Source organism: Rattus norvegicus, chromosome 5 (assembly GCF_021556685.1).
Source record: "Rattus norvegicus strain SHRSP/BbbUtx chromosome 5, alternate assembly SHRSP_T2T, whole genome shotgun sequence".
Classification (NCBI taxonomy): Eukaryota; Metazoa; Chordata; class Mammalia; order Rodentia; family Muridae; genus Rattus; species Rattus norvegicus.
The window spans coordinates 73456514-73472064 of NC_141538.1; the positions used below are offsets into that span (position 1 = coordinate 73456514).

At 41.0% G+C, this 15551-nt stretch overlaps 2 protein-coding genes across 9 annotated transcripts in view; one reads left to right on the plus strand and one right to left on the minus strand.

Annotated features, from left to right (window-relative positions):
• Positions 1–15551, plus strand: part of Fsd1l (fibronectin type III and SPRY domain containing 1-like) — a 73972-nt gene that overhangs the window by 12625 nt on the left and 45796 nt on the right. For 7 of the 8 annotated variants that reach the window (NM_001431171.1, NM_001431172.1, NM_001431173.1 and 4 more), the window contains 3 exon segments: positions 5802–5897; positions 6511–6642; positions 10330–10431. In NM_001431171.1, the coding sequence (NP_001418100.1) occupies positions 5802–5897; positions 6511–6642; positions 10330–10431 (330 nt within the window). 8 annotated transcript variants of the gene reach the window in all.
• LOC134478973 (chromobox protein homolog 3-like) lies at positions 9278–9947 on the minus strand. Its single transcript, XM_087551594.1, has one exon. It carries the CDS (start codon positions 9860–9862, stop codon positions 9311–9313), a length of 552 nt encoding a protein of 183 aa, XP_087407720.1. The 5' UTR covers positions 9863–9947; the 3' UTR covers positions 9278–9310.

The window sequence follows — 15551 nt, forward strand, 5'->3', positions numbered from 1 at the left end:
TCTGGTGACAGCAGATGCTGGCAAGGATGTGGAAAAAGAGGAACACTCCTCCATTGTTGGTGGGGTTGCAGACTGGTACAACCATTCTGGAAATTAGTCTGGAGGTTCCTCAGAAAATTGGACATTGAATTACCTGAGGACCCAGCTATACCTCTCTTGGGCATATACCCAAAAGATGCCCCAACATATAACAAAGACACGTGCTCCACTATGTTCATAGCAGCCTTATTTATAATAGCCAGAAGCTGGAAAGAACCCAGATGCCCTTCAACAGAGGAATGGATACAGAAAATGTGGTACATCTACACAATGGAATATTACTCGGCTATCAGAAACAATGACTTTATGAAATTCATAGGCAAGTGGATGGAACTGGAAAATATCATCCTGAGTGAGGTAACCCAATCACAGAAGAACACACATGGTATGCACTCACTGATAAGTGGCTATTAGCCCAAATGCTTGAATTACCCTAGATGCACAGAACACATGAACCTCAAGACGGATGACCAAAATGCGAATGCTTCACTCCTTCTTTAAAAGGGGAACAAGAATACCCTTGGGAGGGAGTAGGGAGGCAAAGTTTAGAACAGAGTCTGAAGGAACACCCATTCAGAACCTGCCCCACATGTGGCCCATACATATACAGCCACCCAATTAGACAAGATGGATGAAGCAAAGAAGTGCAGACCGACAGGAGCCGGATGTAGATCTCTCCTGAGAGACACAGCCAGAATACAGCAAATACATAGGTGAATGCCAGCAGCAAACCACTGAACTGAGAATGGGACCCCCGTTGAAGGAATCTTAGAAAGGACTGAAAGAGCTTGAAGGGGCTTGAGACCCCATATGAACAACAATGCCAACCAACCAGAGCTTCCAGGGACTAAGCCACTACCCAAAGACTATATACATGGACTCCAACCTCATAGGTAGCAATGAATAGCCTAGTAAGAGCACCAGTGGAAGGGGAAGCCCTTGGTCCTGCCAAGACTGAACCCCCAGTGAACGTGATTGTTGGGGGGGGAGGGTGGTAATGGGGGGCGGATGAGGAGGGTAACACCCATAGAGAAGGGGAGGGGAGGGGCTAGAGGGATGTTGGCTGTGAAACCGGGAAGGGGAATAACAATCGAAATGTAAATAAGAAATACTCACGTTAATAAAGATGGAAAAAAAAAGGAAATGGTTCATTTAACCCACAATTCTGTACTTTGAAGTCCATCGTTATGGGGAAGTCAAGGTAGTGGGAGCTTACAACAGCTGTCACGTGACACCCATAGTCAAGAGCAGAGAGCCGTAGGTTAATGTATCCTATAGACTAGTGGTCAGCTCGCTCTATTACCAACCCTGCAGTTGTGCCACCCACAATGGCTAAGTCTCCCTGTGTCACTTAATATAATCAGTATAACCCGCCATAGACATGCTCACAGGCCAAGTTAATCTAGACAGTCCTTCATTCAGATTCCTCTCTAGGTGATTCTAGATTGTATCAAATAGATAATTGAAATTAACCATCACAGAGCTGGAGAAATGAGTGCTTAAGAACACTTAGTGCTCTTGTAGAGGACTATAGTTTGGTTTGTGGCACGCACGTGCTAGTTTACAGCTGTCTGTAATTCTAGTTCCAAAGGATCCAGCATCCTCTTCTACACTTCTGGGCATATGGCCTCTGTGGTCAGGCAAACCCCTCAAATTCATAAAAATAAATAAATAAATAAATAAATAAATAAATAAATAAATAAATAAATAAGTCTAAAACAAAAACCCCAAAACTCACAGTAGTTTTGAAAATCAGTGTGACCTTAAATTCAAAGGCTCCAGTGTCCTATCAGAGCTGGCTTGTCTGTTTTCACATCTCAGTGTGTTTCAAAGCCAGGGCTACAAAACTCTTGTCACCTGGTCTTCCTTAGGTCCTTATAGCCCCACCTGTAAGCTGACTCTGCTCCTGTCCTTCCACTGCACTGACATCCATGTTCAGTTAAATGGAAGCCTGAAGAGGTCTGTCATCAGATGATAAGACTTTTCCAGAAATACTCTTCCAACCTTTAATGGCCTTTCTTCCAACAGTTTCCTGATAAGAGTGTGGTATTTTTAGACAGTGCCTGCCATTAGCACAGAGGTTCTGTTCTAGCACCACAATGGTAGAACTGCTTTCCAGAAAGCATTGGAACAGCTGCTGCAGCACCTCCTGGACCAGTACAGTTTGAAAGGGGTCTTTAAGGTTTTGATTCTTGTGTTGATAATAGCAAGAATTTTAGATGAATTAAATGGAAACGGTAAAATCTAAAGATGAATTGTAGTCTAAAGTGTTGGCGGTATTGAACAGATGATACAAAATAGGCACTATACTGCTGGGCCTTTGCGTTTGGCAACTCACATGACATCTGTCCCTGGGTACAGTCGTATTTTTGTCAGTTTCTGTTTTTACTTTGTTGTCTCCCCAAACTGCTCTCCATTGAGTAATATTGGTGAGCAGTGTGCGTTTTACTGGCAGAGTACGTTTATTCCCCACCTCGGTGTGATCTTTAGGGTCAGAGAGTAGTGGTGCGTCTGCGCCTCTTCCTTTTCTCTTTCTCTCGGGAGTTGATAACTTTATAGTATTTATAATCTAGTGGGAGGAATTACACACATAAAAACTTAGAAATTAGTGAACTCTGAAGCTCTGGTAAAGAAACATAGTTTGACTGTTTCCACTTATATCCACATAAGGCTGTTAGAATTCAACAGTCCAGCATGGTATAAGCACATACAGAAAATGTACTTATCCAAGAAAAACATTTAGATGGGAAACATTTAGATGGTTTATTTTTAATTCCAAATTAATTGTATCAATAGATGAATTCTTTCTACTCTTAGGAAATTAAGGACTGCTCTCATGATGTAGGTCTGTAAAGTTGTATTGCCTAACTTCTAGACACATGAGGCTAATTGAATTGAGATACGCTGGAAACTGAAAACACACATTAGATTTTAAAGATGTAGTAATACTTTTTTACTTTTTTAAAAAAACAGATAAACTTTTTTTAAAGTTTGTTTTTAAAATTGGTATCATACTATGTTGTTCTATGCAGGCTGGCCTTGAATTCTTGGACTCAAGCAGTCCTCACTGCCTCTGCTACCTGTGTAGCAGGGACTACAGGTGTGTGTCACCATACCAGGCTATATAATGATTGAACATTTACTATAAGTTAGAATGATATAGTAAAATGCCACAATGAATTCACCTGCTTCTCTTTGCTTTTGTGGTGTGGTTGCTATTGGCTCACACTGTATTTCTGTTGGCCAGCACCACCCTAAGAAGGAGAACACTGCAGTTGGTAAAGGCTGCACTCAGACTCCTGACGTCATTATTAGACAAAAGTCGGTGGGTAACTCATAATGTTGTAGAAGAATTCTTATGAAGACATAATAAAAATTAGAATGTTTAGGTGTGTTTGCCTATAGTCAGTAAATAATGGAAGCTTTAAAAAGCAAGCTCTTTATAGAAAAGTCCATGGATCTCACCACTCATAAAGCCAAGGCAGTATGCCTTTGTCCCCAGAGTTCTTACTACAAATGCTTACAGTTGGCTCCTAAGCTTAGGTAGAAGCAGAAGCGTTGTGTTGGAGTGTTCTTGCTCGGAGAGATTTGCTCCTTCTGTGTACACTGCTTCGGTGTTTATTGAGCACCCACAGATCCTGATCATTGAAACTGTTATTGGGCTGCGTCCCTTGGGACCTGGCACTTCTTTTCCTTAGACTAAGAGAGTCTTGAAGATTCTTCTGTCTCTGTTCTGGTGCAGTGTCAGCATCTTTAAATGACCCTGCAGTTTGCTATATGTGCTTGCCAGTGAACAGAGCTTAAGTTCAATTATGAGTCTCTACTATGGAATTTCTACAAACTGTCTATGCCTTTAAAAACTTAACAAGCCAAATATTAAAGGATATTAACTTCATCATATGGTTATACCAGATGACACAAATTAATTGGGTTTAGAGACTGTATTCTAAAGTGGTTGAGGGCATGGACTTTGGAATGTGACTAGCTAGTGAAGTCTCCACTTTCTTGTCTTGTGTAGGATGGATGAATGCGGCTTTCCCTTGCTGCAGCAAATATCTAAGAAGAGGGTTAATTTGAGCTCATAGTTTCATGGGCTTTAGTTCCTGGTTGTCTTTGGCCCTTTTGCCTTATGTCTTGTGTGGAGGACCATCATGACATGGATCATGTGATGAAGCAGAACTCACTCCATAGCTGAGGAGAGAAGAGAGAGGAAGAGATTGAGGTCCTTCCTTCAAGAGTACACCCCTGGGGGTTGGGGATTTAGCTCAGTGGTAGAGCGCTGGCCTAGGAAGTGCAAGGCCCTGGGTTCGGTCCCCAGCTCCGGAAAAAAAGGAAAAAAAAAAAAAAGAGTACACCCCTGTGATCCACTAGCCTCCACTTAATGATTCCACCTTCTTCCAGTAATGCCACTCTGGGGGACAGCTTTGAAGAAAGGGTCTTTAAGGAGCATGCAGGACTAAGCTATAGCACTTGCCCTTATGAGGGTCAGAAGCTGTCCGTTGACCAGAAAGAACCAGGTCATGTTATTTGGCCTCTCCCGTAAAAGCCAGAGGATGGTGTAGTAATGTTCATACTCTTGACTGTGCTGCTTTACATACCTGGAGGGCCTGACTTGGACACATACGTGGAATACCTGAATCTCCTTTTTACGTCTTTTCAGAAGAGACGTGATGCACCGTGACACCTCTAACTATGCCTGCCCTTCTTCAGAGTTCTGACTGCTGATGCCATTCTGATCTGTACATATTTCTGGGAAGAGCACAGACAGGTTCAAGGCTAACTTTTGGTGCCTATAGTCCTTTTCCTAGCATAACGTCATTGTATTGTTTTAAAATAGCACCGAGATGAGCATAGGAAGTCATGTGGGTGAATGAAGAAAGCAGAAAGCCCTTGGTTGAGCGCAGGGATGACAATGGCTCCTTAGCTCCAGGGATTGTGAGAATTAGATGACATTTGTTGGGATTGTTTTTAACTTGCATTAATGTTACATGGATTGTCCTCTTACTTCACTTCCTAAGTATTTTATATATAACCTCTTTATCCATGTCCAAGTGTATGTTGAAAAGAACCTTGATCCTATGAAATTTTATAGGCTTTACCAATAGTTCAGCATGCAGGTTCTTAGAGGTACCTTCTCTGGGAAACGTTATGCAGGAAGAGTACTTACATTTGGTTTTCACTGCAGTTTCCCTCATTATTACTTGTGAAGTTATTAGGCAATTAGAGCTGTACTGTTCACTGTGGCAATGCAGGTCATACATAGCTCTGAACATTAAAATTAACTAAGTGGGAAGATATCATCAAAGTATATTACATACATATCTGGACTGAAAAGTGAGCAGTAAATGTATTTCCTCAGTTGTGCTCCCACATTTCTGGACAGTGATGATTAATTCTAGGCAATGAGTGGTCCTTCTGGAAAGCTTCATGTGGCTAGGGGCCACATACAGAGAATGCATTTGTCTTCGAAAATGTCATTAACATGAATTGAACAACATTAGATTACATAGTTAAATTAATTTAATAATATTAAATTAAATTAGTTACCTAGTTTAAAAAGAGGACAAGTACACAGCCCATTTTGTGTAATCATAGGTTTTGAGAAAGGGAAGGGAAGCTTTACAGTGCTCCTGTGCGTCACGCTCTGCGCAGTGCTCCTGTGCGTCACGCTCTGCAGTGCTTGTGTAGGTTCTCTAGAGAATGGTTGTTAGGGGATTTAAATTTTTTTTTATGAGAAGATAATACTTTGTTTTAAATCCTAGGAAGCTCTACAAAGAATCATTTCAACTCTGGCAAATAAGAATGATGAGATTCAGAACTTTATTGATACACTAAACCACACACTGAAAGGAGTTCAGGTATGAATATTTCTATCAATAAATGTATAGTTGAATGATTGCTAAGTAATATCATATAAGTAGCAGGGCATCGACTTTAGAGGATAATGTAGTGCAGCCAGGTCTTCAGAGGACAGAAGAGTCAAATAGCTTCCTGAGTCATCTCTGCATTCTACACAGGAGAGCAAGGGCTTGGGGCCAGGACACCGTGATTAGGAGCAAGTATTAAAGACTTGCTCATTTCTGTGGGTGGTTTTCTTTACTAATTCCAATTAAGAGCTAATGGTGCCTCTTCCAAGTAGTGGAGAACAAACCATTTCTTTTACTGTACATAATGAGGCAGATGCCAATGATAGGACTTGGTTGAAGAGGTAGATGAATACCGGATATTTACATTACTATTGGTATCAGTAGCAAAATTACAGTTATGAAGTAGCAACAAAATAATTCATGATTCCAGATCACCAGTACAAGGAACTGTATTAAAGGGTCGCAGCATTAGGGAGGTTGAGAACCACTCCATTAGAGTAAGGTAGTTTAAGATATGCATCTATTCTTTCCTTTGTTTATGCATTTAGTTTTTATGTGCTGTATGACTCTTTAGTAAAATCTTTGCTTTGTTTTGTAAAAACAGGAAAATTCTTCCAACATACTTTCAGAATTAGATGAAGAATTTGACAGTTTATACTCTATATTGGATGATGTAAAAGAAAGCATGATTAACACCATCAAGCAGGAACAAGTGCATAAGTCACAGGAGTTACAGGTGAGAGTGTGGGGCTGCCTGAACATGGGGTCTGCTCCATGCTTGAGGTTTTAAGTCTTGTCAGAGTGGTCTTTATCTTGGCTTGGGTCACAAATATCTTTTAATGTCTTTAAAAGTTATAGTTAAAAATAACAGAATTTACTGCTTGCCCAGAATTTACTACTTGTTTCAGGTATAGCTTGTTGATTCATACTATTGTTTAGCAGAACTCAGGATCTGAAACTCTTCCTCCCTAAAATAACAGTTCTTCACTTCCCCCTCTCAGCTCCTGGCAACTGTGCCATTTGTCCCATTATTTTGATTAAATAGATGTCACATGCAATCGGAATTGCACAGCATTTGTCCCTTAGTGACCATACAACTGTAGCATAATGTCCCCAAGGTTCGTCCATGCTCTAGCACAAGCCAAGGTTTCCTTATGGCTCCAAAGGAAGAACAGGGACAAAAAATGGAACAGAGACTGAAGGAAGGGTCAACTAGGGACTGCCCCACCTGGGGATCCATCATGTCTGCAGTCACCAAACCCAACACTGTTGCCATGGTCAAGAGGTGCTGGCTGACAGGAACCTAGTGTGGCAGTTCCTGAGGAGGGCTGGCCTGCAACTGACCAAAGCAGATGTGGATCCTTGGAGCCAAGCATCAGACTGAGCTCAGGGAACCCGGTGGGGGAGCTGGTGGAAGGAAGAACTGGAGGATCAGAGGGAGATTGCAACCCCATTGGAAGAACAACATAGGCTGGCCTGACCACCCAGTTCTCCCAGAGTCTAGACCACCAACCATGGAGTGTACCTGGAGGGATCAATGGCTCCAGATACATATATAGCAGAGGACAGCCATGCCTGACAGCAATGGGAAGGGGAGGCCCTTGGTCCCAGGGAAGTTTGATGTCCTAGGGTAGGAGGATGCTGGAGCAGTGGGGCGGGAGCATGTGGGTGGGTGAGTGGGGGAGGGCTCTCATACAGGCAAAGGGGAGGGCAGATGTGGGATGAAGGGCTGGTGGAGAGGTAACCAGGAAGTGGAGTATCATAGGAGATGTAAATGAGTGGAATGATTAAGGAAGAAAAACATTTTTATAAGCTACTCCATCACTGCCCGTACTGCTCTATGTGGCCTCTGAGCTGTCGTACATCTGCGCTGTGAGCAGTGCTGTGGAGAGCGGGGGCAGGCACACCTTGAAGGCACTCCTTCCCACTCTTTCAGCACTCAGTGTGCTGATCACGTGGCAGCCACTTTTTTAGTTTTCTGAGGAGCCTCACATTCTTCCTCACTGCCCTCAGTATTTGATATCCCACCAGCTGTGCCCAGTGATACCAGTTGTTCATCCTTAGCAACATCTGTTTCCTGCTGTTTTGTTTTGTTGGCAGATATCTTAAAGGCTATGAATCTTTGCTGGTTTGTTTGTTTGTTTGGTTGGTTGGTTTTTGGGACCAGGTCTCGCTATGCAGATCTGGCTATTCTAGATTTCACTTATAGCCCAGGCTGACCTTGAACTAACAGAGATCCATTTGCCTCTGCTTCCTGAGTGCTGGTATTAAAGGCATGTACCACTGTGCTTGGATATGTATCTACATTTTTATCTTGTTTTGACTTCCATTTCTCTAGTGAGTAGAGAGAGATGGAACAGTTTTTGTGTGCTTGACAATGTCTATATATTTTCCCTGGAGAAATTTTTATTAATTTTTTTCTGTTTATTAAGTAAATTATTTATTGTTTTAAAGTTACAAGCTTTGTTTATTCATTCTATGTATATATGTTTTTCTTTCAGCATGGCTGTACCGGGATTTTCAATTCAGCCAGGGTTTATGTATATGTTAAGCACATACTCTGCTTAGCCTTACACCTAATCCTGAGCCTTGGATGTTAACCTTGGAAATATTTTCTCCTATTCTGTATTTTGCCATCTCACTCTCAGTTGTTTTGTTCTCTAACTGCAAATTATGATTAAAATATTTTTTAATACTTGAGTCATTTGTAAGTGAGCTCTGACTATGCTAACTTGATTTACAAGTTTAAGTTAAATAAACATCAGGAAATTCAGTCTTTATTACAGTAAGTTGCTTTCTGCAAGTAGATTATTCTGGCATTTTAGTATATATTATACTTTTCTGACTAAGAACCTTTAAGTTAATTTCATCCCATTTATTTATAATTGCTTTATCCTTTTGTTTTAAGTTATATGTTCAATATAACTTAAATACTTTATTGCATGTAATTGTTTTTTTTTTTTTTTGGTTATGTAAGTGTTTTATGCATACACTGCATACGAACAAACAAACAAAAAAACCCAGAATGGTCCTTCTGTGTCCCAGTTAAAAATAAGTTCTGACTTGAGTAATGACTGTAAAATCTCCCCAGCAATTAAGAAAAGCTGTTCTTCAAAGCTGAGGAAATACAACATGGTATCAAATATTCTACTGTTAAAGGAAGCAACTACAGAAAGCTCTCACTTGCTCAAAGGAATCAGTGCCTTTTGATGCAGAACAAAAACCAAAAATATCCCAACTACTGTCAATACTTTCAAAACCAGCATATCAAACTTGATTTTCATTAGAATGCTATTTTTTCCATACTAGTAATTCAAAACCCAAGATCCAGATTATATATATATATATATATATATATATATATATATATATATATATATATATATATATATAAATGCAAACAATTATTGTGCTTCATCTTCGGGACAAGAATGCCAAGTCAGCCTCTCCTCATAGAAGGCGATGACAATCTGAGGACACTTCATATTCGCCTCCTTTGCCAGCACCAAGTCAGCTTCATCTGAGTCCTTCCATTTCATGAGAAACATTAGCTCTCCACTGCTGTCTGTGGCACCGATTATTCGCTCAGGGTCAAGGCCCCTGGCAAAGCCCCTGGGCTTGTCAGCAGCATCTCTCTTCTTCTTCGATTTGCTATCATCAGATTCACTGTCAGATAAAGATTTCCTTTTTGTACCATCTTTTTCTTTACCAGCTTTTTGAGAATTAAGAAATGCTTCAATTAATTCTGGACAATCTAAATTTTCTTCTGGTTCCCAAGTATTATCAGCATCTGTGAACCCCTTCCACTTCAGGAAATACTCCACCTTCCCATTCACTACACGACGGTCCAGTACTTTTTCTACCACAAATTCTTCAGGCTCTGCCTCTTCAACTTTTTTACTCTTTCCATTCTGTTTCTTTCCCATTTTTTGCAATGTAGTTTTATTGGAGGCCATTTTTAAAATTTAATCGGAGACTTGAAGAGCGCTCAGATGCTCAGGGCCGCGGATCCTGCAGAGTCTCCCGCCTGCGCGCTTCAGCCGCATGTAATTGTTTTTAAAGATATTTATGTGTGACCATATGTGAAAGTGAGATGGGCAGGGTGTGTGTATGTGAGTGTGGATCAGATGGCAACTGTTTCAAGTCCATTCTTTCCTTCCACAGAAAACTTGTATCATCAGACTTGGACCACAAAGGCTTCTGTTCACCTAGCCATCTTGCTAGCCCTGGTTAAGCTGTTTATGATACATTACAGAAAAAGAAGCAATGCTGTCATGTATCCTCTTTCTTCAGTAGCTCCATGACATGCATATTTATCCAGTTATTGCCATCTCTTTAAATTTATTCTAGCATATATTTCAGATCGGCCTAAATAGGACTGGAAAGTTCACTGTGATAACCTGGGTATTGTGCTTTCCCCTAGAGTCAGCTCAGTCAATGTAACAATGCCCTGGAGAACTCTGAAGAACTACTAGAATTTGCAACAAGGTCGTTAGATATAAAGGAACCTGAAGAATTTTCAAAGGTAAACAAAACCAAAAGCAGATAAACAGACAAATATAAAACCCTATCCTAGTATACTGAAGGAGTATTTCAAAAACTGTTTTGTCCTTTCTGATGCTGAAAAGGGCTTGGGGTTTTTTGTCCAATTTAAATAAGCCACTTTTTCCTATGCCTATTGGCAATTCATTTTAGCTGTTCTTCAGTACTTGAGCCGGGTCACACGTTTCTATAGGCCTTCATCAAATGCTTAGTTACTGACAAAATCGTGTGGGTAACTTTGAATTACAATTAGTAAACAAGCTGTGAATTTTTATAAAGCTGGGGAAAACAATTCTTTTTGTCACACTACTTTGAAACATGCCATCTTAAAGCCCTTCAGTTGGGCTAATGTAATTGGAAACAACAGCATAGCCTTGGGTAAAACCATACAGTGGCTCTTCTTATACCTCTTTATCTCCAAGTTGGACTATTTAAATTTCTGTGTTCCTGCTGCTAACGTGAGACCTGGATGTGAAGGGCCTCCATTTATCAACATCATACAATCCGAGAGTGAACAGGAAGAACAGCACAAATGAGATAAGATTTCTAGAATATACTTCACCTTATTTTTTGAATACTAGAAGTTTTGTTGATAATAAATATATGCAAAAATTCGGATGAGATGGGAAGGTAAATTACCCAGGTAAATATCAGGTGTGTGAAATCGTCGGGTAAATAGCCAGGACTCCAACTCTGGTCTCTCCATTACCATCTGCGTGACCTGCAGAACAGTGCTTGGATCCTCTGTTAAAATGTAAATTCCTCTTCTTACCCTGAATTCAAACCTTGAACTCATCCAATGAAAAGAACTGGGCAGAACAATTTCCAAGTCAGTATATGATTATTCCCCTCCTTCAGCCAGTTGTCAGATTCAAAGGGAAGAAGGATTTCCTGCCCACGCATACCCACAGTGGAGTAACAGCTCCAGGGCACTGTGAAAGGGGAGCAGTGTCTGCATTTGATCACAGAGGAAAAGAGAAAATGGGGCTCATTTCCTTTCTCTCACAGTAGCTTGCCTCTGGAATCCTCTCAGGGTGTGCCTGTCTCTTGAGCACTGAGAAGGGCAAACGAGAGGTGGAGCCCAGTCAGTACCCTGCAGACTGAGGTTGGGAGAAGGTCCTCCTTAGGCTGGTCAGGAGAGCCTGGAAAAGAGAGAGGCTGAACCACACCACAGATAAAAAGTACTTACTAAACACACCGTAAAGCAGAACTTTTTATTTGTGAGTGTGGACGTCTCAGAAATGTAGTCTCCTACTGTACAATGTGCTTGGCTTTAAAGGAGCTGTAAGTAGAACTGTACTGAATTAGTTTCAGGCTATCTACTTTTAAGTGAGCATGCGTTTGTTTTAAGGGTCTGAAGGTTTTGCTTGCATATATATATGTGTACGAGTCCTGTACCCTCAGAAGCTAGAAGAGGGTATCAGATGTCCTGACTGGGATTCCAAGGGTTTGTCAAACACCGTGTGGGTGCTGAGAACTGAACCCTGGTCCTCTGAAGAAACAGCAAGTGCTCTTTACCGCTGAGTTATCTCTTCCTGCGCTAATCATATGTTTTGAAGAATATTACTTTCATAAAAAAGATTAAATACACACTTATAATTATATATATACATTAGGTATATAATCCTATATATTAAAGGATATGTACATGTATATATATATGAATATATGTATAGAGAGAGACAGGGAGGGGGAATATGTAACTAGTTCTTTTCCAAAGGTCTTAAAAAAAAAAAAAAGGGGCTGGGGATTTAGCTCAGTGGTAGAGTGCTTGCCTAGGAAGCGCAAGGCCCTGGGTTCGGTCCCCAGCTCCGAAAAAAAAAAAAAAAAGACAAGATTTTCCTATGTAGCTCAGACTGGCCTGGGACTCAGCTATGTTGACCAGGATGGCTTACAGCTCACAGAGATCCACCTCCCTCTACTTCCTTACATGGCAAGGTGAGTATTTTTGCCTAAAGGAAAAAGAACATTTTGAGATACCTCTTTTTTTTTTAAATTTTTACGAAGGGGAGGGGATATTAGGAAAACTGTACTTTTTCCTACCTTTGACAGAGTTAATAGGTCCCTGAGAGTCAACATTAACAGCTTCACATCCTGGAGTCAGTATCCTGTGACCTAGGATGCCACAGGCCACAAAACGAATATTTTGAATTATACCATAAAAGGTATAGCTTGCCTTTTGGCTTTATATAAGAAGAAGAAGCCCCAGGTTCATGAACATTTGATGAAGACAAAATATTGATGTGACCTGAGCAGCCACGCTGGGAAATACAAACCAAGTCAACAACCGCGATATGTGGAACATGGAGCAGCAAAGGAAAAGCTAGAAGCTTCTGCAGGGAGCAGGGCCTCCTTTGATGGACAGAGAGGAAAACTGATGAAGCAAAGGTGAGACGAGGAAGCTCATGTGGCCGTCCATGCTCAGAGAGAAGCAGAAGGATTAAAGGTTATTTGAGCTGGCATGAGGCAAAGAATTCCTGGAAGAGGCCAGGCGAGTCTAAAGGCCACCTCAGCACTGAACTGAGAACCACCCTTTGCTTTCCAGTGTTTGATGAGAAAACATCACTTCTCCCCACCACAGGCAACTCTGGTGTAATTAGCAAAGGCACTGCCATTAAAGTGGGTTTGACATGGATCTTGTCGCTAAGGAAGCAAGATTATTTGGAAAAACAATACCCCAGGTACCCTGGAAATGAAGCGTGTATAAATGTAATCTTACTGGTTTGACAATAGTTCCATATAGTTCCACAAAGCAGTCAGGCAATCCACCATTACTGTGATGTTTCTGAATACTGCCAAACAGCCTATCATTGATCCCAGGCATCAAAAGAACTGTTCTATAAACTCTTAGGAAGACAGCCCAGACTTATTATTGCTATGTTTGCCTGTTTTGAAACAGGGTTTTATGCATATCCCACAGTGTCTTGAGTTTACTTCAAAGCTGAAGATGGCCTTGAACTCCCAATCCTCCTGACTCTACTGCCTGAGTGCTGGGATTACAGGCACACACCGTCATGCTCAGTTTAAGCTGCTGGAGCTGTGTGCATGCTAGGCAAGCACTTTAACAACTGAGCACCGTCCACAGCCCCCGGGTTTTAAAGTATAGAAGCATAAGGTAGTCAAAATGGTGGATACATTTACAGTAGTTTCTGGATCTTTTCATTGCCGTTAAGAAAAGGTTAGGCAAAGACCCAGTTTTGTTTTGTTTATGCGTAGTTGGTAATTATGAATACATGCGTAGTTGGTAATTATGAATACGTATTTGTAATTACTCCTTTACTCTTGCAGTTCTACCTAAGTAGCTTTGACCAGGGTGACAGGTTCCTAAATCTGAAATACAAAGGCTTGTGGTTAGTAATTTAAAAAGCAGAGCCTAGGTGAGATAGCTCAGGCCTGTTGTCCCAGTACTTGAGAAGCTGAAGCAGGAGGATTTCTGTGAGTTTGAGGCCACACTGTACTACAGTATGAAACTATGTCTCAGAAAACAAAACAAGAAAGTTAACTGATGAAGGGAAGAGAGAATGAGAGACATTAGAGGAAGGAGAGGCCACCTCCAGTCCAAACACAGAGGTGAAGTGTTGGCAAACGGGATTTAGTCAGTGTAAATAATGATGCTTCCTGGAGGCTTTCCAGTACTGCATCACACCGTAACCCTGTGCAGCCAAGCACTTACCCATGCCCTCCTCATTGGCCGAGTGGAGTTATACAGATGCGGGTAAATATGAAAGCAGCAGAGTTCTGCAAAGTTCTAGACTTAGTATTTCAGAGATAGAAAATTATAAAATTATCACTCTTGAAATGAAAGCAGAGGAATGAAAGTATATGGTAAAATATACTTTTAAGATGGCTATCTTTAGAAGAGGAATTTCTAGAGAAATATAATTTATTCCCTATTAAAGATATTTCTTAAAGTCATGCCATTCTAAATTCTTGCCCTTTTTTTTTCCTTTTTTTTTTTTTTTTTTTCTCGGAGCTGGGGACCGAACCCAGGGCCTTGCGCTTCCTAGGTAAGCGCTCTACCACTGAGCTAAATCCCCAGCCCCTCATTCTCGATTCTTATAGAGGATAATTTCTCATCTTCTACATCTGCAGGTACATGTAAAATAAAATATGAATCTAAATGAAAGAGGACAGAATTTACAGTGTGTGTGGTCTGTGAACACACAGGACAGCAGTTTCTCCTAGGCTGTTTGCTTCCTCATCTGTTCCTTTGCTGTCGTTTTCACACACGGTGTGGCATGTAACTGATGCCCAGAAGCTGAGTCAGTGGTCGTCCTATATGACCATATGCGGGAAACTGGGAGTTCAGAGCCATCAGGAATAAAATAAAACAGGGAAACTGAGAAGACCCCACATCCTGCTGTGAACTGGAGAGTTTGGCTTATGTCAGTAGGCAGACTGCCTAAGCCTGGAACTAATTTACCTTCCCAGGTCTGCTCAGCAGAGGTGTCAGAGCACTGCGGGCTGGGGGACGCTCTTTCAGGGTCACTTAACAGCATAGAGGAAGAAGACGACAAAATATGTTCTCTGTGGAATTCTGAGAAAAGTTAGAGGCACTGAGTTAATACCTTTAAAACATAATCTGGTATCACTGTTAAGGAAGAAAGAAGTGAAGGGGTAATGATGTGGCTTCCTCTGTACGTAAAGAAGTGTTGGCACAGAGGAGAGTCTCTTTTCCAGATTTCACATCTATATGAAAATCATTTCAGTTCCAGCTGCCCATGGCTGTAATTTCCAAAACCAGTATAATAGTTGGTTAATGTAACATTCCTTATAAAAGGGACTGCCAAACTATGTTCATGACCTAAGGTGATCAGAAAGCCACCACACTGGATAGGCTGTAGTATGTGGACCTTCAAAGGGGCTTTTTTAAAAAGCATTAAGAACCCAAATCCCTAGTAGAGAAGTAAAATAATTAATAGCCAAGGCCACAGCATTGATCACTCGTAATACTGGAGCTGGAGCATGTTGCAATCTATTTCAAACTTCAGTTCTTTTATGTAGAATGATACTCAGGCCTAAATAGTTAAGGCTGGGTATAAAAATGGCTTGTAGCAAGTAGAAACAGTCCTAGAATTGAAAGAAGGAACAGAAGCAGTGTTT

Bases quoted from the DNA above. Each gene is read 5' to 3' on its own strand.
- LOC134478973 (XM_087551594.1), bottom strand. From the start codon at position 9,862: ATGGCCTCCAATAAAACTACATTGCAAAAAATGGGAAAGAAACAGAAT.